Raw genomic sequence first — 27,573 nt, forward strand, 5'->3', positions numbered from 1 at the left:
GCTGAAGGGTCTCGGCCCAAAATGTCAACTGTACTCTTTTCCATAGATGCTGCCTAGCCTACTGAGTTCCTCCAGCATTTTGTGTGTGTTGCTCGGATTGCCAACATCTGCAGATTTTCTCTTGTTTGTGATTGGCTTTACATCTAAGTTGTTTAAGAGGGGCTTAAATAGAAAACTGAAAGATTTACAAGTCGAACTCAATGTTCGATCAGAGCAGACTCTCACCACCTTTTGTTGTGCTGGGCCTCAACACGACAAAGGGAGAGGAGATTCTTCATGAAGAATCTTCCCATCAGTGCTTTGTCTCTCCAGGTAAGTGTGTACTGTGTTCAGTTCTGGTCACCTCACTACTGGAAGGATGTGGAAGCTTTAGAGACGGTGCAGAGATTTACCAAGGTGCTGCTTGGATTAGAGAGCATGTGTTATGAGGACAGGTTGAGCAAGCTGGAGTCGTTTCTCTTTGGAGTGGTGGACAAGGTGACTTGATGGAGATGCACGAGATGATAATAGGCATAGATTGAGTGGACAGCCAGACTTTTTTCCCAGGGTGGAACAAGGGGGTGAAGTTTTAAAATGATTCAAGGGAAGTATAGGTGGGCTGTCAGAGGTAGGCTTTTTTCATATAGAGTGGTGGGAGTGTGGAATGCCCTGCCAGAGTTGGTGGTAGAGACAGAAACTTTAGGGACATCTGAGACTCTTAGATAGGCACATGGATGACGCTGATTTGGTAGAAGTGGCGTGGTGGGCCAGAAAGCTGCTTTTCCCGGCCCTTTGCTCTCCCAGAGAATCCAGATTCTCGCAGGCGCAGAGATGAGGAGAAGCCGGGCGCAGGTTTGTCTTGGTGGAACCTGCCCCTTTGCTGCACAGCCCGAGGGGAGGGGATGAGGCAAGTGACACGGCCCTTAGCTCCACTGCCCCCAATAACGGACAGCAATCAAGGGAATCTGCACTCCCACCCTCCCAACCTCACGGTAGCGTTTGGCAGTAGCTTCAGCACAAGACCCTAACCACTGCAGGGGACCTTATGAAAAGAAAGACTGATGGCTGAGAAAAATACATTGAGCACCGACCAGTCAGCAATCTCTGCCATTACTCAGAAGACTTGATTTAGAGGAGGATGTTCTTGTTGGCATTGATAGCTGTCCAAAGCTGTCCTGGATTGAGAAACGCTCCCAGGATTGGACAGAGGTGTGGATCAGGAGGGGACCAGGAAAATCTGCCGCAGATATTTGACATGATGGGGAGGATGTACAGGAGCCTGAAGGCCCACACTCAGCAGTTTAGGAACAGCTTCTTCCCCTCTGCATTCAGATTTCTGAATGAACCATTAACCTGTAAACACTACCTCACCACTTCTCTTTTTGCACTAATTATTTAATTTTGGGTGGCCTTAAGCAAAGTGTAGCACCTGCTTAGCCCCACACCCCTAACCAGGGTCATGGGAAGCCATGGCAGCAGGTGGTGGATGGTCGTATGAGCAGCCAGTGCACATCACAAGTTCTGGTTATGTGACCACTGACGCCAGGCAGACAATCTCTGAAGAGTATTGATAATGGTTGGGGTCACCCGTCTTGGAAAGACACTGCCCAGAAGAAGTCAATGGCAAACCACTTCTGTAGAAAAATTTGCTAAGAACAAAGATGGTCATGACTCCATGACCATCCACATCACAAGACAGGGCACATAACGATGATGTTGATGATTTAATTTTACATATATATATATAGAGCACTGTGCAGAAACCTTGGGTGCATGATGGTATTCAGGAGCACTACGTGGATGAGTGCCCAGTCAATAGTGAAGCACAACAGAGGTTCCCTGCAGGCTTGGGGCTGTGTTTCTGCAACTGGAGTTGGGTGATCTGGTCAGAATGAGTGGAATCCTCAGTGATGTGGAACAGATTCTCATCCATCACGCAATACCATCAGGGAGGCGACTGATCTGCCCCAACTTCATTCCGCAGCAGGGCAATGACCCCAAACACATGGTCAAAGTCATAAAGAACTATCTTCAGTGAAACGAAGAACAAGGAGCTCTGCAACAGATGGTGTGGCCTCCACAGAGCCCAGATCTCAACATCATCGAGGCTGTCTGGGATTATCTAGAGAAACAGAAGCCAGCTGCAGATCTGTGGCAAGCTCTCCAAAATGCCTGGAACAACCTACCAGCCGATTCACTTTTAAAACTGCACAGCAGTGTACCTAAGGGAATTAATGCAGTTTTAAAGACAAAGGGTGGTCACACCAAATATTGACTTGATATATTTTACTTCTACTTTTTACTGCTCTTTATCGTAAATTTTTTAGCACATAGAAACTTTTCATTTTTGAAAGCATCTTCGCCTTACTGAATTTTTTACATGTGCCAAAGACTTTTGCACAGTACTGTATATATACATTATTTATTGTATTTTATAGTAAATTTTATGTATTACACTGTACTGCTGCCACAAAACAACACATTTCATGACATGTATCAGTGATAATAAACCTAAGTCTGAATCACAGTAACAATAAAGGTAATCTGATGCCATTGAGTGTACTGTTGATGTCAAAGTAGTGAACCATTTGGCTTTATAGTGCCAGTGACCCTGGTTCAGTTTCCACCACCATCTGTAAGGAGTTTGCACATTCTCTTTCTGTTACCACCTGGGTTTCTTCTGGGTGCTCCAGTTTCCTCAGGATACCCTGGTTCCCTCTCACATTCAAAGTTTCAAAGCATATTTTATTATCAAAGTACATATATGTTAACATAAACAACCCCAAGATTCACTTCCCTGCAGGCATACTCAGCAAATCTATAGATTATAGTAACTATAGCAGGATCAATGAAAGATCAACCAGAGTGCAGAAGACAACAAACTGTGCAAATGCAAATATAAATAAATAATGAGAACATGAGATAATGAGATAAAGAGTCCTTAAGGTGAGATCATTGGTTATAGGAATGGAGAGTGTAGTTATTCCCTTTTGTTCAGAAGCCTGATGGCTGAGGGGTAGTAACTGTTCCTGGACCGGGTGGTGTGAGTCCTGAGGCCCTTGTACCTTCTCCCTGATGGCAGCAGCGAGAAGAGAGCATGGCCTGGGTGGTGAGGATCTCTGATGATGAATGCTGCTTTCATACCACAGTGTTTCATGTAGATGTGCTCAATGGTTGTGAAGGCTTTATCCATGTTGTACTGGGCCGAATCCACTACCTTTATAAAGACTTAAGGGATTGGGTTAGTAAATTTGTGTTTCATACTATGTTGGTGCCGGAACTGTCGTGACACTTGTGGGTTGTCCCCAGCACTTCCTTGGACTGTGTTGGTCGTTGACTCAAACGATCTATTTCACTGTATGTTTCAATGTACATATGACAAATAAAGCCGATCTTTATTCTTTCAGACCCAGTTGTAATCTTCATTAACAGTGACCCCTAGTGGCTGAGCGAATGAGTAAAATTGGCTTCTCAGGCAGAGCCGCACAAGGAAGATGCTCAGTGTTTGAGGACATGGTTCACTGAAGGCGAACAGGACGTTTCCAGGAAAAGAGGGATGGAATGTCGGGTTTATTTCCCTCGAGCTGTACAGCAACATAATTTACTGGGACGGACGTGAACACTTGCATCAGTTTGATGTTATGGTGCTTGCCGAGCTTGGCAATCAGCTTGCGGACATTTAATCACCAGTCGAGGTGGCATCCTCAGTGCGCAGTTGTTGGTGTTCCTCTCCAGGAGTGCTCGCATTTATATAGAAATCCCCCTCCACCCGTTCCACTCTGTACTGATCAGCTACCCCTGTAGGATAATGTAATTGGTGGAAACCTACAGAATTCACAGCCCCCGACATTGAGTTGGAGTTTCACTTTAAGAAGCTGGTCTGACATGATGACGTAATTACGTAAAGGACTCTTACTGTACTTTGAGTTCAATAAATGGGTTGCTTCGCATTTTCCTAAACATAAAACACTAAAGATGTACCAGTTGGTGGGTTAAGACCATAGGCCATAAGATATCATTTATTTTATGAGAAATAGTGCAGAACCTTTTGGCCCTTCGAGCTGCACTTCCCATCAACCCCCAATTTAATCCCAGCTGAGTCACAGGACTATTTACAATGACCAATTAACCTCTCAACTGGTACGTCTTTGGTCTGTGGGAGGAAACCAGAGCAGCCGGAGGAAACCCACACAGTCTTGAGGAGAACGCACAGATTCCTTACAGGCTGCAGTGGGAATTGAACCCATTCACTCAAACTGTAAAGCTTTGTGCTAACCACTACGCACCATGCGAGCAGAGATTAGGCCATTTTGGCCCATCAAATCTGCTCTGCCATTCCATCATGTCTGATCCATTTTCCCTCTCAGTCCCAATCTTCTGTCTTCTCCCCGTATCTCTTCATGCCCTGACAAATCAAGAATCTTTCAACTTCTGCCTTAAGTATGCCAAATGACCTGGCCTCCACAGCCACCTATGACAACGAATTCCACAATTCACCGGTCTCTGGCTAAAGAAATTCCTCCTCATCTCCATTCTAAATGGACGTCCCTCTATTCTGAGTCTGGGTCCTCTGGTCCTAGATTCCCCTACCATGGAAAAGAATTAGTCATTGTAAATTGTCCTGTGATTAGGCTACGGTTAAGTCAGGGGTTGCTGGGCTGCACTTTTCAAAGGGTTGGAAGGGCCTATTCCATGCTCTGTCAGAATAAATAAATAGATAAATAAATAATTAGACAGACAATAGATAGTTAGAAAGAAAGATAGACAGACAGATATATAGACAGAGATAGATAGACAAGACAGACAGATAGATACAGTAGATAGACAGAGGGATAGATAGACAGAGATAGATAGACAAGACAGACAGATAGATACAGTAGATAGACAGAGGGATAGATAGACAGAGATAGATAGACAAGACAGACAGATAGATACAGTAGATAGACAGAGGGATAGATAGACAGAGATAGATAGACAAGACAGACAGATAGATACAGTAGATAGACAGAGGGATAGATAAATCAATCAATCTTGAGGATGTTGGATCTTCATGATTTTGCACTCCAAAGATACCTCGGAAATCAGGAATGAGGCATAAAACTTATTGTTTACTATCATTTTTTAAGTGTTGCAAATAAGATGAAGCGTCGAAAGAACAAAGAACAGACCAGACTAAAAAGTAGCCGCGGCCTTCTCATTGACGTGAGATAACTAGGTTCCAGCAACAATTAACCAATAAAAGAGATAGATTCATGTTACAAAGGCACCAGGAACTGAAAACTAAGACATTTCATGAAAAGTACAGAAGCATCTGCACTGTAATTGCTGGAAAATTCACTGAACAATTGAATGCCCTCAATCACCTTAAAATTGAGGATCTCCATTGGTCGGGGTCAACCATGGATGTTGCATTTGATATACATCTGACAAATAAAGCTAATATTTTCCTGAATCATTCTCTTCCAACCTGTATGAGTGAGCATAGCTCCAACAGCACAGAAGAAGGCAGCCCACACATCACCTTCAGATACTGACACCAAAGGATCATCAGGAGATGTGGGAGTTCACAAAGGTTCCTCCATAGTCAAAGCGAGCATAGAAGGGATTGAGCTCATCTGGAGGTGAAGCCCTGCTGTCCCCCAGCCATATTTGTTCTTTCTCTCCACCTGGTAGAGACTGTTTACAAAATACTCTGCAATTCCTCACCCAGAGTAACTGGACTGCAGGCCCCTGTGCAGCAATCTCTATCACCAGGGGCTTGGAAACGTCGCCACCTGCAGGTTCCCCTCTGAATTGCACCCTCACTTAACTTGGAAATTATTTACCATTCTTCATCACTATGCGGACATCATGCAAATCCAGCCCAAAACCACTGAGCCAGCACCTCTACCAGAAGGATAGCAGCAATTTAACCAGCTTCTTAGGAAATATAGGCATGGCAAATTCATTCACCACAACTCAGACGTGATTCTACAACCTACAGACTCAATTTCAAGGATTCTTTACAACCCATGTTCTCGGTCTTTTTTTAATTTGCAAATGTCGAGGTGTCTGTAGAGCAGGGGTTCCCAACCTTTTTTTATGCCATAGAAGACTAATACCATTAAGCAAGGGGTCCATAGACCCCAGGTTGGGGACTCCCGCTACAGAGGAATGCTGCCGACAGGTACAGGAGTACGTAGTACGGAGTGCACTGAAGCTTCGAGCAGCCACCACAGGGGCTCAGTGGGGAACGACCACAGTGTAGAGATCTTACCCTAGTGGAGAAGAAAGGGCAGGGCTGGATGAGGAAGACCCTCAATTACGGTAGTAGAGTACCACCCCAGGGGGCACGTGACTGGCAACAGTGCTGTCGGTTCAAAGAGAAAAAGTTCAAAGTAACTTTTATTATCAAAGTACATATATGCCACTATATACAACCCTGAGATTCATTTTCCTGTGGATGTACTCAGCAAATCTATAGAATAGTAACTATAACAGGATCAATGAAAGATCAATCAGAGTGCAGAAGACAACAAACTGTGCAAATGCAAATATATTGCAAATAAAAGTGTGGTAGTGTAGTGGTGAGCACAACGCTTTACAGTACAGGTGATCCCCTATGGCTGAAGCCTGCTTGAAGCGGGTGGGTGCCAAACACTGCCGAAGCAAGAGGTTGAAGTTATCCATGAACGCACCAGCCAGGTAGTCAGCACTTGGTCAGGTACCCTGTACAGGCTGGGTGCTTTCCTTGGATTCATCCTCCTGAAGGCAGCCTACACATCACCTTCAGATACTGACACCAAAGGATCATCAGGAGCTGTGGGGCTTCTCCATGTTCTGATGGTCAAAATGAGCATAGAAGCATTGAGCTCAGCAGGAGGCGAAGCCCTGCTCTCCCCCACGTTGCTTAGGAGGTTATGGCATTCAAACCCTGCCACAACTGTCAAGCAGCCTTCTTTGATTCCAGTTTAGTCTGGTATCTCCTCTTCGCCCATGAGGTGGCTTTCTAGAGATCATACCTGCATAAATTTTGTATTTAGCAGTGGCTGAGTTTCATTAAGGGCTCTTTGTCAGTACTGTGTCTGTTCAAAAATTAATCAGATGAATTCTGACTAGAGCCAGAGATTGTGGAAATGACAGCAGTAGCAAGCTATCACATTTACGAAAGGGTGGATTTTTCTGTTTTCCGTTTACACTCGTGCACTCGAATTGTACAAATAATGAACAGTCTGATTAAAAGGCTGTTGAGAAATCATGGGAAGACACCTGTCCCCACTTCAGTCCCCACTGAAGAGTGCAGCTCAGGCTCTGTGTATCTGATTTACCAGCACTGATTCCGACATACCCGAGGGAGGGAAATACTTGTTCTGGGACGCTGTACCCTTACCAGAAGCATTTATGCTTCTGGCTTCTTTGTATTTTTAATTCCTTGTCCAACTGCAACAGTGTAGGGCTGTCATGACTTTAAGCCTATGTTCATCAAAAGTGGAAAGGTTTCTGAAATAGACACTGGTGAATGGCTTATTTGCAAAGTAACTCACAAAATGCTGGAGGGACTCATCCGATCAGGCAGCTTCCATAGAAAGGAACAAACAGTCAACATTACAGGCAAAGAACCTTCATCAGGACTGGAAAGGAAGGGGGAAGAAGCCAGAATAAGGAGGTGGGGGCAGGGGAGGGAGTACAAGCTGGCAGGCAATAGGTAAGGGGGAAGATGGGTGGGTGGGGCAGGAGGGATGAAGTGAGAAACTGGGTGGTGATAGGGGGAAAAGATAAAGGACTGAGAAGAAGGGATCTGATTGGACGGTTGACCATGCGAGTACAGGCACTGGGGGAGGTGATAGGCAGGGGACAAAAGAAGAGGTAAGAGTGGAGCCATAAGATCACAACACACACAGTACTGTGCAAAAATCTCAAGTGCATGTATATAGCTAGGGTGCCTAAGACTTTTACACAGTACTCCAGTAATTTTATGTATAGCCCTGTTCTGCTGCTGCAAAAAATAACAAATTTCTTGACCTATGTGAGTGATGATAAACCTGATTCTGATATGGGTCTCCATTGTGGACTGAGAGTGGGAAGGGGGCAGGGAGAGGGGAATCATGGTTGGGAAAGGGGGAAGGGAGAGGGGAGGGAGCAGGAAGCACCAGAGAGACATTCTGTAATGATCAGTAAACCAAATATTTGGAATCAAATGACCTTACCTGGTATCTCAAGGCTGGGTGTGACTGCACCCGCAGCACACCCCGCCCCAGCACTCTTTCTCTACCACTTGTCACACACCCCTCCAGCAGCACTTCCTCCTTTCCATTCCCAGCATCCTTTGCTCCTGCCAGATTTACAAATCCCTTTCCAATATTTTACTAATTTATATATAGGAATACAGAGTACAAGAAAAATTATACACTAATACATTATACTAAATCGCACATAAAGACTCCTTACCCTATATTCATACAGATTGGTTAATTCATAACATTGAAATATAGTAATTTTATTATATTAAAAAATCTAACTATCAACACCGAAGCTGATTAGTAAAGAAGAAAAGGAAAAAAAAATTAGTCCTCATCTGTGCTTTAACAGCAAATCAAAGGTTTTGAAAATAATTCCGAAAAGGTCTCCCCAATGTTTGAAAGTCTTTACTAGATTCAGAGATTGAACATCAAATCTTCTCTAAATTTAAACATGACATCAAATCACGTAACCTTTGGGTGTGAATAGGAGGGGGCCACATCTTTCCATTTAAGCAAGAATGCCCTTCTGGCCATTAAGAGTAATAAAAGCCAAAATGTGCAAGTCAGATTTCCTCCAACAATACCAAATAAAGAGGTCAAAGGATTAGGCTTAAAGTTTACTTTGAAAAGTATCGAGAAAGTTTGAAATACTCCTTTCCAATATTTCCCAAGACCTGGACATGTCCAAAACATATGAATGAGTGAAGCTTCTCCATTATTACATTTATCACAATACGGAGATATATCTAAATAAAAACGAGACAACTTATCCTTGGTCATATGAGCCCTATGGATCAATTTAAATTGTAGGAGAGAGTGGTGGGCACATAACGATGAAATGTTAACCAATTTAAAAATTTGATTCCAAGTTTCCTCAGAAATCGAAGACTGTAAATCTTGTTCCTAAAGATTTTTAATTTTATCTAAAGGAACATTTCTCATTCCCAACAGCATATCATAAATATTAGATATAGATCCATTATAAAAAAGTTTCAAACTAAAAATTATATCTAGTAGATTCTTATCAGGACTTTTAGGAAATGTACTTGTTTGAGACTGCTGCTATTTATTTCTAATGCTGAGACTATGTTACCCCCATGCGCTTTCTTTACACTCCTGTTTTAGCCAGTTCTCAGGTTATAAATTAAACCTACATAAAAGTGAACTTTTCCCTTTGAGTAATTTGATACCAACAAATTCTAACATTCCTTTTAAATTTGTAAGAAACCAATTTACCTACTTAGTGTAACAATCACTAAAAACTATAGGTGTCTATTTAAAGAAAATTTTCTTACCCTATTGAATGACGTAAAAAGGATACTATCAAATTGGTCACCTCTTTCGTTATTGCTGATTGGCCGAATTAACTCTATCAAAATGAATATATTACCTAAATTTATCTATCTTTTTCAGGCACTGTCTGTTTTTATTCCTAAATCTTTTTTTGATTCTATTATATCTTCTTATATATGGAAGAATAAGCATTCAAAATTAAATAAAATTCATATTCAGAAATTTATAAAAAATTGGAGGATTAGCCTTACCAAACTTTAGATTTTATTATTGGGCAGTTAACCCACCACTAAGCATATCTTTCCCTCCCTACCCCCTCAGCTTTTCGCAGGAATCATTCCCTCTGTGACTACCTGGTCCACACGTCCCTCCCCACAGAACTCCCACCTGGCACTTATCCCTGCAAACACAAATGCTACACCTGTCCCCACACCTCCCCCCTTACCACCATTCCGGGCCCCAGACAGTCCTTCCAGGTGAGGCAATAGACTGCTGGAGTCGTTTATTGCATCCGGTGCTCCTGGTGCGGCCTCCTCTACATCGGCGAGACCCGACACAGATTGGGGGATTGCTTCGTCGAGCACCTACGCTCCATCACAATAGACAGGACCTCCAGGTTGCCACCCACTTCAACTCTGCCTCTCATTCCCATCTAGATATGTCCATACATGGCCTCCTCTACTACCATGATGAGGCCAAACTCAGGCTGGAGGAGCAACACCCCATCTACCATCTGGGTAGCCTCCAGCTTGGTGGTATGAACATTGAATTTTCCAATTTCCAGTAATTCCCTCCCCCTGCCCCTTCCCCTATCCCAGGTCCCTCTCTGCCTCTCTCCCCTTTCAACTTTCTGCTTCTATCTCTACAGTTCTTTCATGCTTATCCCCTCCCCCTCCCCTCCTTTTATCTTTCCTCTGATTGGTTTTCCACCTGACGCCTCTAGGCCCTACCCCCTCCCCTATCTCTATTACTGGGCTTTGCCCCTCTCTTCCCCCCATTCCTGATGAAGGGTCTCGGCCCGAAACGTTGGCTACTCTTTTCTCACAGGTGCTGCCTGACCTGCTGAGTTCTTCCAGTGTTGTATACGTATTCTTACATTTTGGTAATATTACATTAATCGTGACGATTTCTTTAGAAGCTAACTCTTTTAATAAACTTTCTATTATTTCTCTTCTTGGATCTTCACTTCCTTTCTCTCTGAGTAAGTTAACTGATAATCTGATAGTTAAACAGACTATGAGAATTTCCCAGGGCACCAATAGCAAACACCAGAGGGCATATGTACAAAATTAAGGGAGGGAAGTTTAGAGGAGACATCAGGGGTAAGTTTTTTTTTACACAGAGGGCTGTGAGTGTCAGGAATAACTTGCGAGGGATTGTGGTGGAGGCTAAAACATTAGGGGTATTTGAGAACCTCTTGGACAGACACATGGATGAAAGAAAAATAGAGGGTTATGGGGTAGTGTGGGTTTAGTAGTTTTTTTAAGGATTATATGGGTCAGCACAACATGCAGGGCTGAAGGGCCTGTGCTGTAATGTTCTATGGTTCTATGGATACAATTCCGAAAATACTTTGGCTTATTGAGATTTTCTTTCAAGTCCCATTTTTTCTAATTATTTTTTAATTTATGATTGATGTTGCTTTTAAAGAATGGGATAGGTTAGGTATTAAATGCTTTCAGGACTTGTTTGTAGAGGGAAATCTCTTTTCGTTTGAACAACTGTCAACTAAATATAGTTTACCCAAAACTCATTTTTTTTCAATACCTACAAATAAAGAGATTTTTTACGGTCAGATTTACAAATTCAATCTCTGCTGCGTGTTGACAAATACAGTATTGTGCAAAAGTATTAGGCATCCTAGCTATACACATAGCTATTCAGTATATCTGTTTGGGTTACCTGGTGAAATCGGCGGTAGCAGAACATTGCATTTGCAGTGGCCAAAGAATTGACTTCGAAGGCAGAAATCTACTGTGCCACACCAATGACCTTTGGAACTGCCTGGTGAAGGAAGGCATTGAAATGAAACTAGAACAAAAGAATTTTAATAAAGACGAAATTCTTGCTCTATGGAAGAACTGGAATTTGATTGTAAACGAGGTGGGATAGAGAAACCTGATTGGATGAGGACTAACCAATCAGGAGGGATGGACAATGGGGGTATAAATGCCTAGGCTTCATCCCTGAAAGAAGATGGCAGTTTGTCATCAGTCAAGAAATTGAAATTGCTCACTCTTTCCACTTCTGATCCCTCTATGAGGACTGGTGTGTGTTCCCTCATCTTAACCTTTCTGAAACCCAAAATCAGTGTGTGGTCTTAGTGACATTGAGTGCCAGGTTGTTGCTGCAGCACCACCCAACCAACTGATATATCTTGCTCCTGTACACCCTCTCATCACCATCTGAATTCTTCCAGCAATTGTTGTGTCTTCAGCAAATTTATAGATAGCATTTGAGCTGTGCCTAACCACATAGTCATGAGTGTAGAGAGTAGAGCAGTGGGCTAAGCACACACCCCTGAGGTGCGCCAGATGAAATGTGATTGTACAGGGTAGCTTATAAGACCATCAGGTCTATGTAAAGCTATGGGATGAAATATTCTGTGAAGCTCCTGGAAATCCAACCATTATCAGAACTTTATGAACCACAAATGAAATTTGGCAACTGGGAATGCCAATATTCCTTTATTATTTTTAAAGAATTGTTCTTGAATTGTTCTTGAGGTTACAGCTACCTATCATACAATGTGTTGGGCAGTGTTTGGAAACAAGAAAAAACTTTGATTAATATAATTTCAAAATATATTTTTATTAATCTTTCTCATAGAAAAGTGAAGAGGAAAAGGTCTGTACAGGAAATTTCAAAATAACAACAGAAACTATACAGTATTCCATAAAAAACAGTGTATATATTTAAATTTATGGTCCTTATTTGAGGATTTGCCTGGAACAGCTCACTAAGGCTTCTGTGCAGAAATGCTCTTGTATAAAATGTGGAGAATTAGGCACCACAGGCACTTAAATTATTTTATTTCCTTAGGGAAATGTCCATCTTCTTTTCCGTGAATTCTTTCTTCAGCGAGCAATCAGAATCTTACCAAAGAAAACCAAGGCCACAAATTAGATTGCCTTTTATAACAATATCTGTATTAAATTCGTCCTCACACCAGCCATCAATTAGCAACACATTAACCTTGAGAGAAAATACAGAAGAAATAACATCATCAAGCAGCAGGTTATTCCTCTGTAAAGTAAGCCACTTTGTCAGACAGACTGACAAGTGTTACAACTGGTTATCCATAGCAGGGATGGATGGATGCCCAAGATTAGCAACAAGCGCTCCAGTTCCTTGACCACAAAACCAGTTACAAATATTAATTTAGAAGGAATACTATTTTCTGAAGTGTAGAATTATGACTGGAATTATAACAGGACCAGTAACGAATCATGATCTTGAAGCAAACTACCTGTAACATACCATAAGACATCAAAGCAGAATTAGGCCATTCGGCCCATTAAGTCTGCTGCACCATTCCATCATGGCTGACTTATTACAACTCTCAACCCCATCTTCCTGCCTTTTCCCCATAACCTTTGAATCCCTGACTAATCAAGAACATTTCAACCTCTGCTTTAAATATCTTCAATGACTTGGGCTCCACAGCCATCTGTGACAACAAATTCCACAAATTCACCATGCTCCGACTGAAGAAATTCCTCCTCATCTCTGTTCTAAACAGACATCTCTCTATTCTGAGGCTGTGTCCGCTAGTCTTAAACTCTGCAACACAGAATTACAAACTTTAAAGTATAGAATTACAGTTACAAGGTTGCATTAAGTTGCGTTCTTAAAACCTTTTTTCTTTTCTTGGTTAAAGGTTTCTAGCAGGTGCTTTTTTACAGTGCTTGCCCATGTGAACCTGTTCTGTGGTATCCCCTCGTCGTAGCCAGTTCATTGATTGATGAAAAACTACAAAAAGCGAGTTTTATCCAACTTGTTTCTTACAGTTCAGATGCTGTTGCCAATTCTGGAGCTCCCAACTTTTGCTTCAGTATCAGATACTGGCAAGTGAAAAAAAGACCATTAGTGAATTAATTTAAAAGAGAACTATCTTCATTTAAACAGCACCTTTAATGAGAAAAAAAATCCCAAAGCAGGCTAATTAAACAAATCTTCTACTAGTTCCCAAGGAGATATTAACCAAGATGATCAAAGAGGATTTGAGAACTTCTGAAAAACAACTTTTCTGGTGTCTGGTCATCAGTGGTAAAGTCAGCATTTATTTGTCCATCTGTAACTACCCTTAAGAAGGTACTGATAAGACCTTTCGTGAAGGTGTTGACTTAGAAGGTTACTTGGGGCATGAGCATACATTCTGGCCCTCTAGCTGTAGTAAAGATACATTTTGTTTAGGTTATTGTGTTTGTTGGTAACCCAGTATTATGAAATACCTTCTGAGAACTGAATTTTTTTCCTTTGATTTTGGGTACAATAAGCACTTATTGGAATATAGAACTTGAGGTTCATCAAAAAGAGACCTTGACTAGATGCATTCCAGATATTTTGGGCTTGAATGTTTGCTTTTGGTTCAATTTGCCACAGTGGTATAGCTAATATTGCTGCTCTCTCACAGCTCGTGACTCAAGTTCATTCCTGACCTCAGGTCCTGTTGGTGTGGAGTTTGCACATCCTCCCTGTGACCTAGTGCTCCAATCCAAGCTGGTAGATTTGTTAGCACTGTAAATTGCCCATAGTGGTAGCTACACAGTACTGCTGGGCAAGAACTTCCAGGATTTAGACCTAGTGACAATAAAGGACCGATAACACTGGACAACAAAGATTTTATTTCCTGAATACTTTTGGGTATATCTTACAGATTCTGGGCTGCTAATCATGAAAATCACTACGAAATTCCCCTGTTAAACACCAGTTTTCAAAAATCACCTATATTTGTTATTTCAATTCATAATTCAAGTCAGAACAACTGATGCCAAGATTAAGGAAGGCATTTTTATTGGTCCACAAGTCAAATAGGTCCTCAATGACAGGCAATTCAAAGAACTTCCAGTGGGACCAGAGAAAATTGCGTGGAAGGCATTCAAGGATGTTGTTGACAATTTTCTTGGCAACTACAGAGCATCAAACTACATGCAGCTGGTTGACAACATGCTTCAAACATACAAAACCATGAAGTGCAACATGTTACTAAAGATTCATTTTCTGCATTCCCATTTAGACTTCTTCCCTGCAAATCTTGGTGCTGTCAGTGACGAGCACGGTGAAAGGTTTCACCAGAACACTGCAGTCAAGATGAAATGGTATCAGGACAACTGGAATCCATCAACGCTGGCTGAGTACTGTTGGACACTTAAGGGGGAAGCCTCAGACGCAGAGTACCAAAAAAATGACTTTTAGCTTAGTTGAACTGTTGCAAAGCATCAGCACTGTTATGGAATTAAATGCATTATATTCAATAAAAGTTAATTTCTTGTTTCTCCAAATTCCTATGTGATACCAGTAGTCAGAAATTATATTTGTGTCCAGCTTTACATGGTGTATCATAAACAAAAAAAATTCTGAGGAAGCAACATTTGCGAAAAAAAGTGTTGTCCAGCGTGACATGTCCTTCCTGGTGGTTGATGGGAGCTGCTGGACCAGCCTATATGGGTTTGTAAATGGTATGTAGTGCACTCATCCTGGGCTGCGTATAAAGGGAATGACCACTTAGGGGATGGATGAGATACAAATTGGTGTTTTTTACCTTTATATGTCAAACCTGGGTATACTCTCAATCGCACATGAATTTATTACTTACATTTTTACGGCTCACAATGGCTTGTTGTAGCCACAAGAGTTCCATTGCAAGGCTACTTCTGTAGTTCTGAAGTTCCTGGAATGACGTAGGCATCTCTTTCCTTTGCAATTTACAAAGAGGTCCTGCAGATTCAAATGACAACATTCCTCAGCATGTAGTGTTATAGAACCTGTCACTTACACCTCACACCAGTCACTTTCAATGGGACTTAAAAGGAAAGTCTGGCTAGTATAAGAAGTTTGGTATCATTTTAAAATATGTTTTCATTTTTGTAAGAATCTGATAAGGCATAGAACTGCTTTACAGCAGAATACATCCTTGGGACATTTAAGCAGTTCCCAAAAGGAATGCATAAAAATAGATAGGTGGAGAAGAATGGAAGCATTTGTTCCATCTGTGCAAAGAACTTTTTTGTTTTCTCTTCTTGCCACCTAAACAGAATACTTTCCTCATTAACCTTAGAACTCGAAATCATCATTCCCAAACCAAAAACCTATTCCAAAATACTGTAACATTGGTGCAAAACAATTAATATTTCAAAACATTTTATAGCTATTAAGAGTAAAAACAATTGAATTTATAAAATATAGGAGCTTAATTAGGCCATTCAGTCCATTGAGCCTGCACCAGCTTTCAATTGTGGCTGATTTTATTTTTCTACCCCAAACACGACCTTCTTCCAGTAACTCTTAACCCCTTTACCAATTAAGAACCTATAGGGACGAGGTAGTTTAAATGGTTTGGCACGGACTAGGTGTACTGATGGGCCTGTTTCTGTGCTGTATTTTTCTATGACAATCTCTGTCATAAATACACCTAATGACATGACTTTGACAGACCTTTGTGGTATCCAATTCCACAGATTCACCACCCACTGGCTGAAGAATTACCACCTCATCTCAATTTCAAAGGGATTCCCTTTATTGTGAGCCTCATCGTTATGTACCATTGAGTGAATCTCGCACTTTACCTATAAAGTTGCCTTTGGATATATTCTCCAGTACTGCACGATTGCATGCTGACATTACAGTGGAGGAATTATCAGAGCCCTTCCTTTCATCCCCACTTGCACAGAATGTTTGCTCTGTCTCTGAAAATGGAACCGTACTTTCGATATGTGGTACGTGTTCATGTGAACTGGTATCTACGTTCAGAGTGTTAGGAGCATCCAGCTGCCTGGGAGTACTTTGCCTGCTGGAGGGGTTTGTGCTTTCACAGGAATCCTTTACTGGTTCATCATTCTCAAGTAGTGGATGGTCAGTGCTTTCTTCCGCTTTGGGGCAAAATGTTTCAGATGTTTTACTTTGAAGTATATTGTGGACACCTTCTGTTCCTGAAACCTGGGGAAGATGAAAACAAATTCTCAGACAGCTGTTGTAGAAAAGTAAATAAAATGTTGGAGGAATTCAACAGGTCAGGCAGCATCTATGGAGAGACATCTGCAGTTTATGTCAGCACATAAAGCTTGAAAATTGCTTTTCCTTCAAGTAAGGATTTTGAGTAAAATATTTTCCCTCATCTCATTTCCTGGACTGTTTCAATAACTCTGCAGTTTGATGTTTTATATTCTGTGTTTTTCACTTGTTTTTTGCCATTTGCGCAATTTGTTTTTTTTTGTACGTTGGGTGTTTGTTTTCAAACTTGATCTCGTGTCAGTCCATTCCACCAGCTTCTTTCTAAACTGCTACACTCTACCACTGGCAACCCACACAAAAAACTGGAGGAACTCAGTAGATCAGGGAGCTTCGATGGAGAGCAATAATCAGTTGATGTTTTGGTCCAAGGCCCTTCATCAGGACTGGAAAGGAAGGAGGCATAAGCTAGAACAGGGGCTCCCAACCTTTTTTAGGTCATGGACCTCCTGCCATTAACCGAGTGGTACATGGACCCCAGGTTGGGAACCGCTGAAATAAGGAAGTAGGGGTAGGGGAGGAGTACAAGCAAATTAGTGATAGGTGAGACCAGGTGAGTGGGTGGGGGAAGTGGGGAGTGAAGTAAGAAACTGGAAGATGATTGGTGGAAGAGTTAGAAGAATCCTGATGAAAAGTCTTTGACCCAAAACTGTTTATTCTCCTCCATGGATGCTGCCTGACTTGCTGAGTTTCTCCAGTATTTTGTGTTCAGACCTGGTCACTGGGTACAGGAAGGTTATGACGATGTTTGCCAGGGTATAGAAAAGATTTATGAGAATAGTTCCTGGGTTGAGGGACTACATTTACCACAACAGACTGAAGAGCCCCACACTCTTGACTTCAGAGAGAAAGCAGGCAGGATATTTTCAAGGACCACTGTGCATATCTACATGCAGCATTCTGGATGTACCAGACAGAATGGGGGAAGGACAGTGCAAGGTTTGTGAGGTGTTGCAACCAATACATTAACTGGAAATCCATTTATACAACTAGAGTGGAGATTGATTTGGCTATACGAAAACACTGTCTGTAAAGCACCGACTACTGGATAAAATAAGCGTTGGTGCATCTGCTGGGTAGGAACAAACCCTGGCAGAATGGTGGACTGCAAAGAGGATAGTGATAGATTACAAACACAAAACGATTCTGCAGGTGTTGGAAATCTTGAATAAATTGGAAAGGGAACAAGTCTTATTAAAAAACTACATCAAGACAATGATAGAGGCATCTTGATGTGTATTCAGGAAGCTAAATTCATAGTATGGGATAGATGCTCCAGGCCATGACTGAACCCAATGTTTCAAAGATGATTTTGGTTTTGGGCTAGACTGAAAAGGTCAGGGTGTTGGAGTCTGAGACAAGGGTTGGCCAGTTCAGCTCGTTGCTCTGCACTGCCCTGAAATAAAGGTCTGTGAACAGACTCCCTTTTTTTTTTCTCTGCACATTGGGTATTTGATGGTCTTGTTTTTAATGGGTTCCGTTGTATTTTTTTGTTTTGTGGTTGAAAATAAGAAGACGAATCTCAAGGTTGTATATAATACACATACTTTAATAATAAATGCACTTTGAACTTTGAATAGATTTCCAGAAGGCTCACTGAGCAAGATGAGTCGAATGGGGTCAGTTGGCCATTATGACACATAAGATATGGAAAACCTTTTTGTAAGTTGCTACAGAAGGAAGCCAAATAGATATTTTGTGTTGAAGCGAAGTCACATGGTAAAATGGGTTATCCAGTCAGGTCCAAAGATGAATTGACTTGGACAGAAGTACTACTATAGATTTTAAAGAAAATTGTTCCCAGAAGAACAGGATTGGTATTGATGTTGGCTAAAGGAAAAGAGAGTTGCTCTCACAACAGTTAAGGTTACTGAAGAAGACTACAGTTTATAACTGACTTAATACTTAAGGCTGATATATACTTGTGCGTGGCATCTACGCCGTAGGGATCGCGAACCCTACGCCGTACCACTGTACCCTATGCCATAGGGTGACGTGCACCTCTCCAGAAAAGTTACTCACGCGTTGCGGCAATGCAGACCACAACAACTGTGATTGGTCCACTTGGTAGCATCACATTTCCTCCTACGTATTTCCAGTTGCTTCTTCTCCACCATGTTTGTAGGCTGTGCGTACACCAAGACGAAATAGATGAACCAAACTGTCAAATCTACCTGCTGACACGTGAAAATGTTTGAAATGCATTTCCTCGTCCATGTCTCATGAAGAAACTCAACACTGTGGCATAGAAACCCCACTGCCAACTAGTGTTTTGGCGCACACCGACACATGCTCACTATGGCGTAGAGCGACGCAGAAGTGAAAATCAAGGCCACGGTGTAGGCTGCAAGATAATTTCTAGCTGGGTAAGGAGTCAGAAATCCTTTGGAAGAAAAGCTGCATTAACATCCTTTATAACCTCTGCCTTTACAGTCTTGGTAAACTATGGCATGGTTACAGCAGTACTTTACAAAAGCTAGCTGTAAAACAGCAGTTTGATCCCTACTGTTGCCTGTAAGGAGTTTGTATCTTCTCCCCATGACCACCTGGGTTTCCTACAGGTGTTCTGACTACCTCTACATTCCAAAGGCATACAACGCTGGAAGGGTGGCAATACTCACAGTCTTCCCAGTACAATCATTGCTGATTTGATTTGATCTGATGCAAAAAACGATGCATTTCACTGTATGTTTCAAAGTACATGTGACAAATAAAGCTAATCTTTAAAAATCTCCCTGCATGTCTCAAAGGATGTAACACCTATGGAACACTCTAGCCCAAGGGTTCCCAATCTGAGGTCCATGGACTCTTGCTTAATGGTATTGGTCCAGGGCATAAAAAAAGTTGGAAACACTTGCTTTAGCCAAATCACGCACATTATTTCTGATAGACAACAGAAATAAATAACCTCTGACCTAGTGGGAACGACAATGGTTAAAGAATAAATTCAATCCACAATATTGAGAAAAGTTGTTTGACCTTTTGCATCCAGATGAGTAGATTGACTAACATTCAAGTCATTCCCAGGACGTGGAATGATTATTCTTTCCTTTACACGACTCACTTGGGTTCAATAAGAACATGAGAAATGGAAACAGGAGGAGGTCACGTGGCTCCCTGAGTCTGTTCTGCCATTTAATAACATCAGTCAGCAGGTCGGGCAGACAAAAATAAACGGAATGCATAGGGAACAGGAAAAGATAAAAGTCAAGCCCCAGTTTCAAAAAGAGCACTGATTTGCATGCTGTTTATGAAAAATCTGACAATGATGAGAGTGACACAGGACTGGGTAGCCTTGAGATTTAAGATTTGAAATTTTACAAGAGACAAGCAATATGGCTTACAGCAAAAGTGAATGGCAAATTAATTAAAATGGTATTGGACACTTGCTTGGGTGTTTCAATCATTTCACAAAATGAGTTTGAATGACATTTCAAAGAGACTGAACTGAAGCCCACAGATATCCAACTAAGAAACTATACTAAAGAAAAGATAACCCTGTGGGAACGTCATTCGTAACAGTAAATACAACAAACAACAAGCCACATTGAGCTTGTATGTAGTAAGATCAGGAAGGCCAGAACTGTGGGCACCTGAATGGCTGAGACAACTACAGCTTGATTGGAGATCCATCCACCATTTGCATTGCCACATCCCCTGCAACAGAGTCAACTGAAAGCGAATCAAGAAAGGTACTGGATGATGCCACAACTGACTCCATGCTGTACACCATGAACCGTTGCTCAGAAGAGGGCAAACAGGTGTTGGTGCCAATCTCTGTGCCTCTGGTTGGAAACATATTGGACCACGGAAGGACCGTGCTGCTCAGAGAAGCATGAAAGCGTGGTCCCACTACAACAGTTTTTGTAAAAAGCTTCTGATATGTTAACCAGGCAATTACTTATGAAGTGTAGCTTGCTTTTAATCTGGAAGTGTTCAAGGAGCTGCAGGAAAGTTGCAAGTATTTGGCTTTTTTGAGTATAAAGAATCAGAATCTACATGAACTTTAAATGGGAGACAATAAGTTGCTTGTAAAAGCAGATGCAACAAACAAAACCCAGCTGGATGAATGGAAGACCAAGAAGAAAGTAACAAAAATGGGGGAGTTGTCGGATGATATTGTGGAAACTAAGAGATCAGATCATATAGGGAGCAAAAGAAGGATTAGTAACAGAATACTCCAGTGAACTAAATGCACCTTCCCAAGATCAAAATGTACAAGCGCAAGGAGCAAAGTAGATCCGGAGAGAAAAGCCGAGAAAAGAAGAGTTGTGTCCAAGCTGTCAAAGCCATTTATTGCAGTCCCAGAGTCAACTCCTATAACCATTACAGAGGAGACCCCAGAACCACAGATTGTTTTCACAGCAACAACTCTTACCTGCCAAGCAGAGTGGCCTCCCACCATCTGCCGCCCCCTGTTGGAAAGAAGTTATCCCACAAGAGCAATAAAGCCTTCATAGTGATTAAATCTTTAGGCCTGAATGCAACAACTTTAAATTTACTAAGCTGCATGTCCATATAATAGTTGTATTATCACAAGTCTTGGTCAGTGATGCAAGGCAGACAATCACAAAGAGTATTGATAATGGCTGGGGTCACCCGTTTTGTAAAGATACTGACCAGAAGGCAATGGCAAACTGCTTCTACAGAAAAACGTGCCAAGAACAATCACGGTCATGAGACCATGATCATCTACGTCATACGACATGGCACATAATGATGCTAAAATTTAATTAGTCTTCACTACTTTTCAATTCTTCTCACCAAAGGAACAGTCTCCCATTTTCATACATTATATTCCATCTTTAAGACCATTTGCTAAGTTGGGAGGTATTGTAAGAAATTTACAAAGCACTGGCTAGAATGTATTATTTGCTCTGGAGAGAGTGCAGAGCAGATTCACCAGAACGGTGTCTGATTGGTGGACTTTAGCTATGGGGGGGGAAGGGAGAGGTTGGACAGGCTGAGCTTTCCCTGGAATGAAACTGAGGGGAGTGACTTGATATAGGTACATAATAAGAGGCAAAGTACGTCACGAGTGAAACCCTCCTAACCATGCAGCATTCATCATCAGAGATCCTCACCGCCAGTTCATGCTCTCTTCTCATTGCTGCACAAGGTTTCTTCCAGGTGCTCTGGTTTCCTCCCAGTCTAAAGGTGTACTGTTTGGTAGGTTAATTGGTCATCGTAAATTGTCCCGTTATTAAGCTAGGGTTAAACTAGGGATTGCTGGATGGTGTGACTCAAAAGGCCAGAAAGTCCTGTTCCGTGCTCTAGGTAAATAAATATTATTTTTTTAACTGTCAATTTGTGAGACAGGACCTGTCCTGCACAAAACAACGCTGACTAACCCTAATAAAACTCTGCTTTTCCAAATGCATCTTCTCCAATCACTTAAGGTCTGCTCACCACATATAATTAAGGATCCCCACCACCCAGGATGTGCCCCCTTCTCATTGCTACCATCAGAAGGAGGTACATACCGGTAAGCCTGAAGACACACACTCAGCAGTTCAGGAACAGCTTCTTTTCCTCTGCCATATGATTTCTGAATGGACATTGAACGCATGAACGCTACCTCACTACTTTTTTTAATTTCTATTTTTGTGCTACTTAATTTAACTATTTAATATACAGATATATATATACTTACTGTAATTTAGTTTTCTCTCTATACTTATCATGCATTGTACTGCTGCTGCAAAGTTAACAAATGTCACCACATATGCTGGTGATATTAAACCTGATGCTGACTCTGATATATTCCTGGATTGTCTCTGTTGCCCGTCATAAACAAACACATTAATATAGGTTAATCAATCTTCTACAGGAGGATGCAAGGATCTCAATCAAAGCCACAGAAACCTCTTCCCTTGCTCTCAGTTTGCTGGGACGAATTCTATCAGACCCCGAGGATTTATCCACCTTAATGTTTTTCAGGATACACACCACCACCTGCTTTTTGATATTGACATGCCTTAGAATATCAATTTATTCCCCCCTAATCTCAGCATCACCGTTGTTGTTCTCCTTGTGAATACTGACGTGAAATACATTAAAGACCATACCTTTTTTATGTCATGGAGCCTTACCATTAACCGAGAGGTCTGTGGGTCCCAGTTTGGGAACCCCAGATCTAAAAGGCTAGTTAAATATGTAAGTTTTATTTCCAAATATACATTACATACCTGATTCCGAAATCTGGGTCGAGGCAACTCTTTCCCATCCCATTCCAACATGTCCGTAACCCCTTCAATTTCTCTCACAATACATTCATAGTCCTGGCGGAGACTTCGGAACTTTTTTCTTACCAAATAGCCTCTAACGTGAGCCTACAAATGGATGCAAGGACTTTAAAAGGTAAATATAATACATCAAACTGCTTTCCTAATATAAATAGGTCTATATCCCTGCAGAGTACTGATATCTGCTCCATTTAAAACAATATTCAATGGGGTTATGGATTGTTGCTTTTGATGGACCAGATCAAGGACTCTTTGGGGGGTGGGGGTTGCTATTGCTTCCATGATGGATGTTGGGGGGGTGGAGGTCGGTGCTTCTGTTGGCAGGGGTAGGGGAGGGTCAATGCTTGTGCATGGGAGGGGGAGAAGGGCTTTGGGGTTCTGATGTTTCTGTCATTCACTCTTTGGTGTTTATTGTTTCATGGATGTCTGTGAAGAGTAAGTCTGTATACTGCATACATTCTCTGACATTAATTAAATTCAACCATTTGATATTTGTTAAACAACATTTCAATTCCAACATTTGATCATGCTGGCTGCTTTACTGAGACAGCCGGAAGTATAGAGAGTCCATACAGGGGAGCTGGGTTACCATGACATGCTGAACTATGTCCATAACTCCCTGCAGTTTCTTGCAGTCACATACAGAGAGAGGAGTTGCCATACCAAGTCACTGTGCATCCAGGTGGAATGCTTTCTGTGATAAGGGTCGAAGGGGACATGCTACATTTCTTTGGCCTCCTGAGCAAGTATAGGCATTGGTGAGCTTTCTTGGCTGTGATATCAACCTGGTTGGACCAGGTTTACTATTGATGATCATCACTCTCAGGTAACACCATCCCACTACCCCTGTGTAAGTGCAATTGTGAAGGAAGCACAGCAGTGCCTCTACTTCCTCAGGTGTTTGCAGAGATTCGGCATGACATTCAGATGTGTACGAAGAACGTATTGAGTGGCTGCATCATAGCCTGGTATGGAAACACCAGTGCCTTTGAACGGAAAATCCCTCAAAAAGTAGTGAATTTGACACAGTCCATCACAGGTAAAGCCCTCCCAACCTTTGAGAACATCTACATGAAAAGCTGTCATAGGAAAGCAGCGTCAGAGATCTCCACCACCCAGGCCATGCTCTCTTCTTGCTGCTGCTATCTGGCAGAAGATCCTGGAGCCTCAGGACTCCCACCACCAGTTTCTACCCCTCACCCCTCAGACATCAGGCTCATGAACAAAAGGGGATAACTACACTCAAGTTCACTTGCCCCATCATTGAAATGTTTCTACAACCAGTGACCTCATTTTCAGGACTCTTTATCTCATATTCTTGTTAGTTATTGCCATTTATTTATAGTTGAATTGGCACAGTTTGTTGTCTTCTGCACTCGGGCTGATTTTTCATTGATCCAAATGCACCCAAGTAGGACTGGCTGGGGTAGATATCTAGATTATCTTGGTCTTTAAAGAATGGGGTTTCCCTCCCTCTACGAATGATGCTGCCCTCACCCGCAATCTGCTCCATTTCCCTACATCCGCGCTCACCCATTTTCTCAGTACTTTAATAGTGAAAGAGTTCCTCTTGTCCTTACCCACCACACCATCAGACCCTGCATTCAACACATTATCCTACGCAACTTTCACCATCTCCAAAGGGATCCTACCACTAAACATATTTCCACCCCCCCCCCCCACCCCTCTGCGGGGATTGCTCCTCTCCTATCAGATTCTTCCTCTCCTTCCCACCCACCTGGCTTCACCTATCAGCTATCCTCCTTCCCCTCCCCTACCTTTATATTCTGACATATTCCCCCTTCCTTCTCTGTCCTGAAGAAGGATCTCGGCCCAAAATGTGACTGTATATTCATTTCCATACATGCACCTGGCCTGTTGAGTGCCTCCAGCTTCTTGTGTGTGTTGCTTTGGATTTCCAGCATCTGCAGACTTTGATGTGCTTTTGACTTATCAGAAAAATGGGTGAATTAGAGAACATGTGCTAAAACGGATGGACAAACTTCTGTTATTTTCTCTGGAATGCAAAGACTGAGGGGAGATCTGATACAGGTTTATAAGATTATGAGAGGCTTAGAGAGAATACAGAGTCAGTTTCTTTTCCCCAGGGTTGAAATATCTAATTTTAGAGCAAATTCATATAAGGTGGCAAGTTCAAAGGAAATATGCAGTACAAATTTATTTATTTCAAACACTGAGTGTATACACAGAGCTGGAATGCACTGCCTGGGGTGGTTGGTGAAGGGAAATACAACAGGCATTTAAGACACTCTTAGATAGGTGCTTGAATGTGGATGAAATGGAAGGATATGGACACTGTATCAGCAGAAAATATTAGTTTATTTAGGCATTTGATTACTAATTTAATTAGTTCAAAGTAGATTTTATTATAAAAGTACATGTATGTCTGGAGTGTCCAAAGATTTTGTCTTATTGGTTAGATGTTGTAACAGAGATAAGGTCAATAATCAGCCCAGAGATTAATTTTGACTTTAATGTTATTTATTTGGGTAATGGGCTCAAAAAGCATGAAAGATATTTGTTACAAATACTACCAGCAGCCAGTAAGAAAGCAATTACCAGGAAATGGCTAAGCCAAGAGTTTCCTACAGTCCTGGAATGGATAGAAATAGTTCAAGAAATTTATGTTATGGAACGATTGATTTTCTCTCTGAGACATGTCACTAAAAAATTTGAAAGATGCTGGGAAAATAGGACATTTTATTTGAACCTGAAATAACATCTTCACTGTACATTTATTTGGTTTGAAGACCTTTGTTTTATTTCTTCCTATGAGGGAACCTGTGGAATGGATTTTAAAGTCATGGGTCTAAAGGTCCCCTGAGACTTTGAAGGACAATTATGGACAAAAGAGTTTGGTTAACTTTGATACAGCAATGTAACCCATTTCTCTATTTTTTCTATTATAAGATATGGCTTTTACTTCACCTATCATGACCCTGTCTGTTTTTATCCTGTTTGTTCTGTTATTGGCAAAACAATAAAAATAAATACTTTTTTTTTAAAAAGTACATATATGTCACCATATGCAACCGAGATTCATTTTCTTGTAAGCGCACTCAATGAATCTATAGAATAACTGTATCAGAATCAATGAAAGACCACAACCAACCAGTGTACAAAAAATAAATAAGCAATAAGTACTGAGAACATGAGATGAAGAGTCCTTGAAAGTGAGTCCATAGATTGTGGGAACATTTCAATGATGGGGCGAGTGAAATTGAGTGAGGTTATTTCCTTTGGTTCAAGTGCCTATTGCTTGAGAGGTAGTAACTGTTCCTGAACATGTTAGTACGAGGCCTGAGGCTCCTGTACCATCTTCCAGATAGCAGCAGTAAGAAGAGAGCAGGACCTGGGTGGTGGGGTCCCTAATAATGGAGGCTTCTTCTTCCTCCATTTCCAGCAGTTTAGACGCATCTAGGCGTATTACTGACCTCCGCAGGATGTATAATTAGTTACAGAGTTTCAAGCAACTCAAATTCTTGAGTATACACAAGTCGCACGTAGAAACAGATGGTGGCCAAACAAAGATTTAACACAAAAACAAAATACATTTAAGTCAGACAGCCTCTTGAACAACATGCTTCTCTCAATTTTATATCGATTATAACTCAGCAAAACATCGATAATGGAGGCTGCCTTCCTGCAACAGCATTTCATGTAGATGTGCTCAATGGTGGGAGGGCTTTACCCGTGATGGACTGGACAGTAAGCATGCAACACTGTGGGCCAAAAACACCTGCTCCTGTGTTGTAGTTGTTTTATGTTACAACAGCCTATTGTGCCTGGAACAGGAAATAGTAACATACTTTTTTTTGCAGGGCCCATCCGTAAGGGTCCTGGATTCAGAAAGTAATCGGATTCATACTTGAAGATAAATAAAAATTGCAGCTTCCAGACTAGGGGTTCAGCTTAATTACTCAAATAAAAGGGCAGCACAGAGCGTGTAATAATTATCCTGATTCTCCAGCACGTTACTGAGGATTGCCTTCAAGTCGAGTATGTACAGGTACAATCGTACCATCAGATAGGCTGCATTCCTGTTTAAAAATAAACAACCGGACCAACGAAAAAATAGCTGACTCAAGTAGCTATTATTTAACCGCTATTTGCAAAAAAAAAGTCATTTCAATTGGAGCTGAGATCGAGTTTCTACTCAGGGTTTGGCCTGTCACCATAGCAACCACCTAAATGTTGCCGACAGCTTTAAAACGAGAATTTAGCTATATCGAGAAGTTTAAGCACACTTTTCTGTGGTCAGAACTCCGCTCATAGACGAATCGACAAAAAAAACTTTTAAAAGCTGACCTGGATAGTACAAACTCCACGCAGCTCTGCCGCCGCCATTTTAAATGACCTGAGGAAGTGACGCATGGTAGAGTAGACCAACCGCCGACGACTTGCTGAGGTGATTGACATGGGCTCTGCCAATCAGGGGGCGGGTGAGGCCGCTGGGCCGGGTCACCGAATAGAGAGCGGAGAGCGGCCTAGACATGGATGACCGAGAGTATGATCTGACGGCCAAGCAGAAGGCGGTCAAGGACAAGTACCCGCCCGTCACCAAGAAGTACGAGTGTGAGTGCTGT

The 27,573-nt window shown here is 41.7% G+C and overlaps 2 protein-coding genes across 3 annotated transcripts in view; one reads left to right on the plus strand and one right to left on the minus strand.

Moving 5' to 3' along the window:
* Positions 1-12,283: 12,283 nt before the first annotated feature.
* On the minus strand, positions 12,284-27,432 carry iqcc (IQ motif containing C). The gene is made up of 5 exons (XM_059949150.1): positions 27,296-27,432; positions 22,910-23,053; positions 16,280-16,649; positions 15,310-15,431; positions 12,284-13,555 (listed from the first exon to the last, which is right to left on the minus strand). Exons 1-5 carry the CDS (start codon positions 27,404-27,406, stop codon positions 13,496-13,498), a joined length of 807 nt encoding a protein of 268 aa, XP_059805133.1. The 5' UTR covers positions 27,407-27,432; the 3' UTR covers positions 12,284-13,495.
* Positions 27,360-27,573, plus strand: part of zbtb8os (zinc finger and BTB domain containing 8 opposite strand) — a 37,662-nt gene continuing 37,448 nt past the window's right edge. Inside the window, exon 1 of one of the 2 annotated variants that reach the window (XM_059949151.1) lies at positions 27,360-27,562. In XM_059949151.1, the coding sequence (XP_059805134.1) occupies positions 27,481-27,562 (82 nt within the window). In that variant the 5' untranslated portion in view covers positions 27,360-27,480. The remainder of the gene's footprint in view (positions 27,563-27,573) is intronic. The other variant, XM_059949153.1, reaches the window with a different exon arrangement.

This window comes from Hypanus sabinus, chromosome 24 (assembly GCF_030144855.1).
Source record: "Hypanus sabinus isolate sHypSab1 chromosome 24, sHypSab1.hap1, whole genome shotgun sequence".
Lineage (NCBI taxonomy): Eukaryota > Metazoa > Chordata > Chondrichthyes > Myliobatiformes > Dasyatidae > Hypanus > Hypanus sabinus.

Coding starts and splice junctions, on each gene's coding strand:
- iqcc (XM_059949150.1), bottom strand. CDS start 27,406: ATGTCAATCACCTCAGCAAGTCGTCGGCGGTTGGTCTACTCTACCATG. Junction 23,054..27,295: donor GTGGAGTTTGTACTATCCAG/GTCAGCTTTTAA, acceptor ATCCATTTGTAG/GCTCACGTTAGAGGCTATTT. Junction 16,650..22,909: donor GACCCAGATTTCGGAATCAG/GTATGTAATGTA, acceptor CATCTTCCCCAG/GTTTCAGGAACAGAAGGTGT.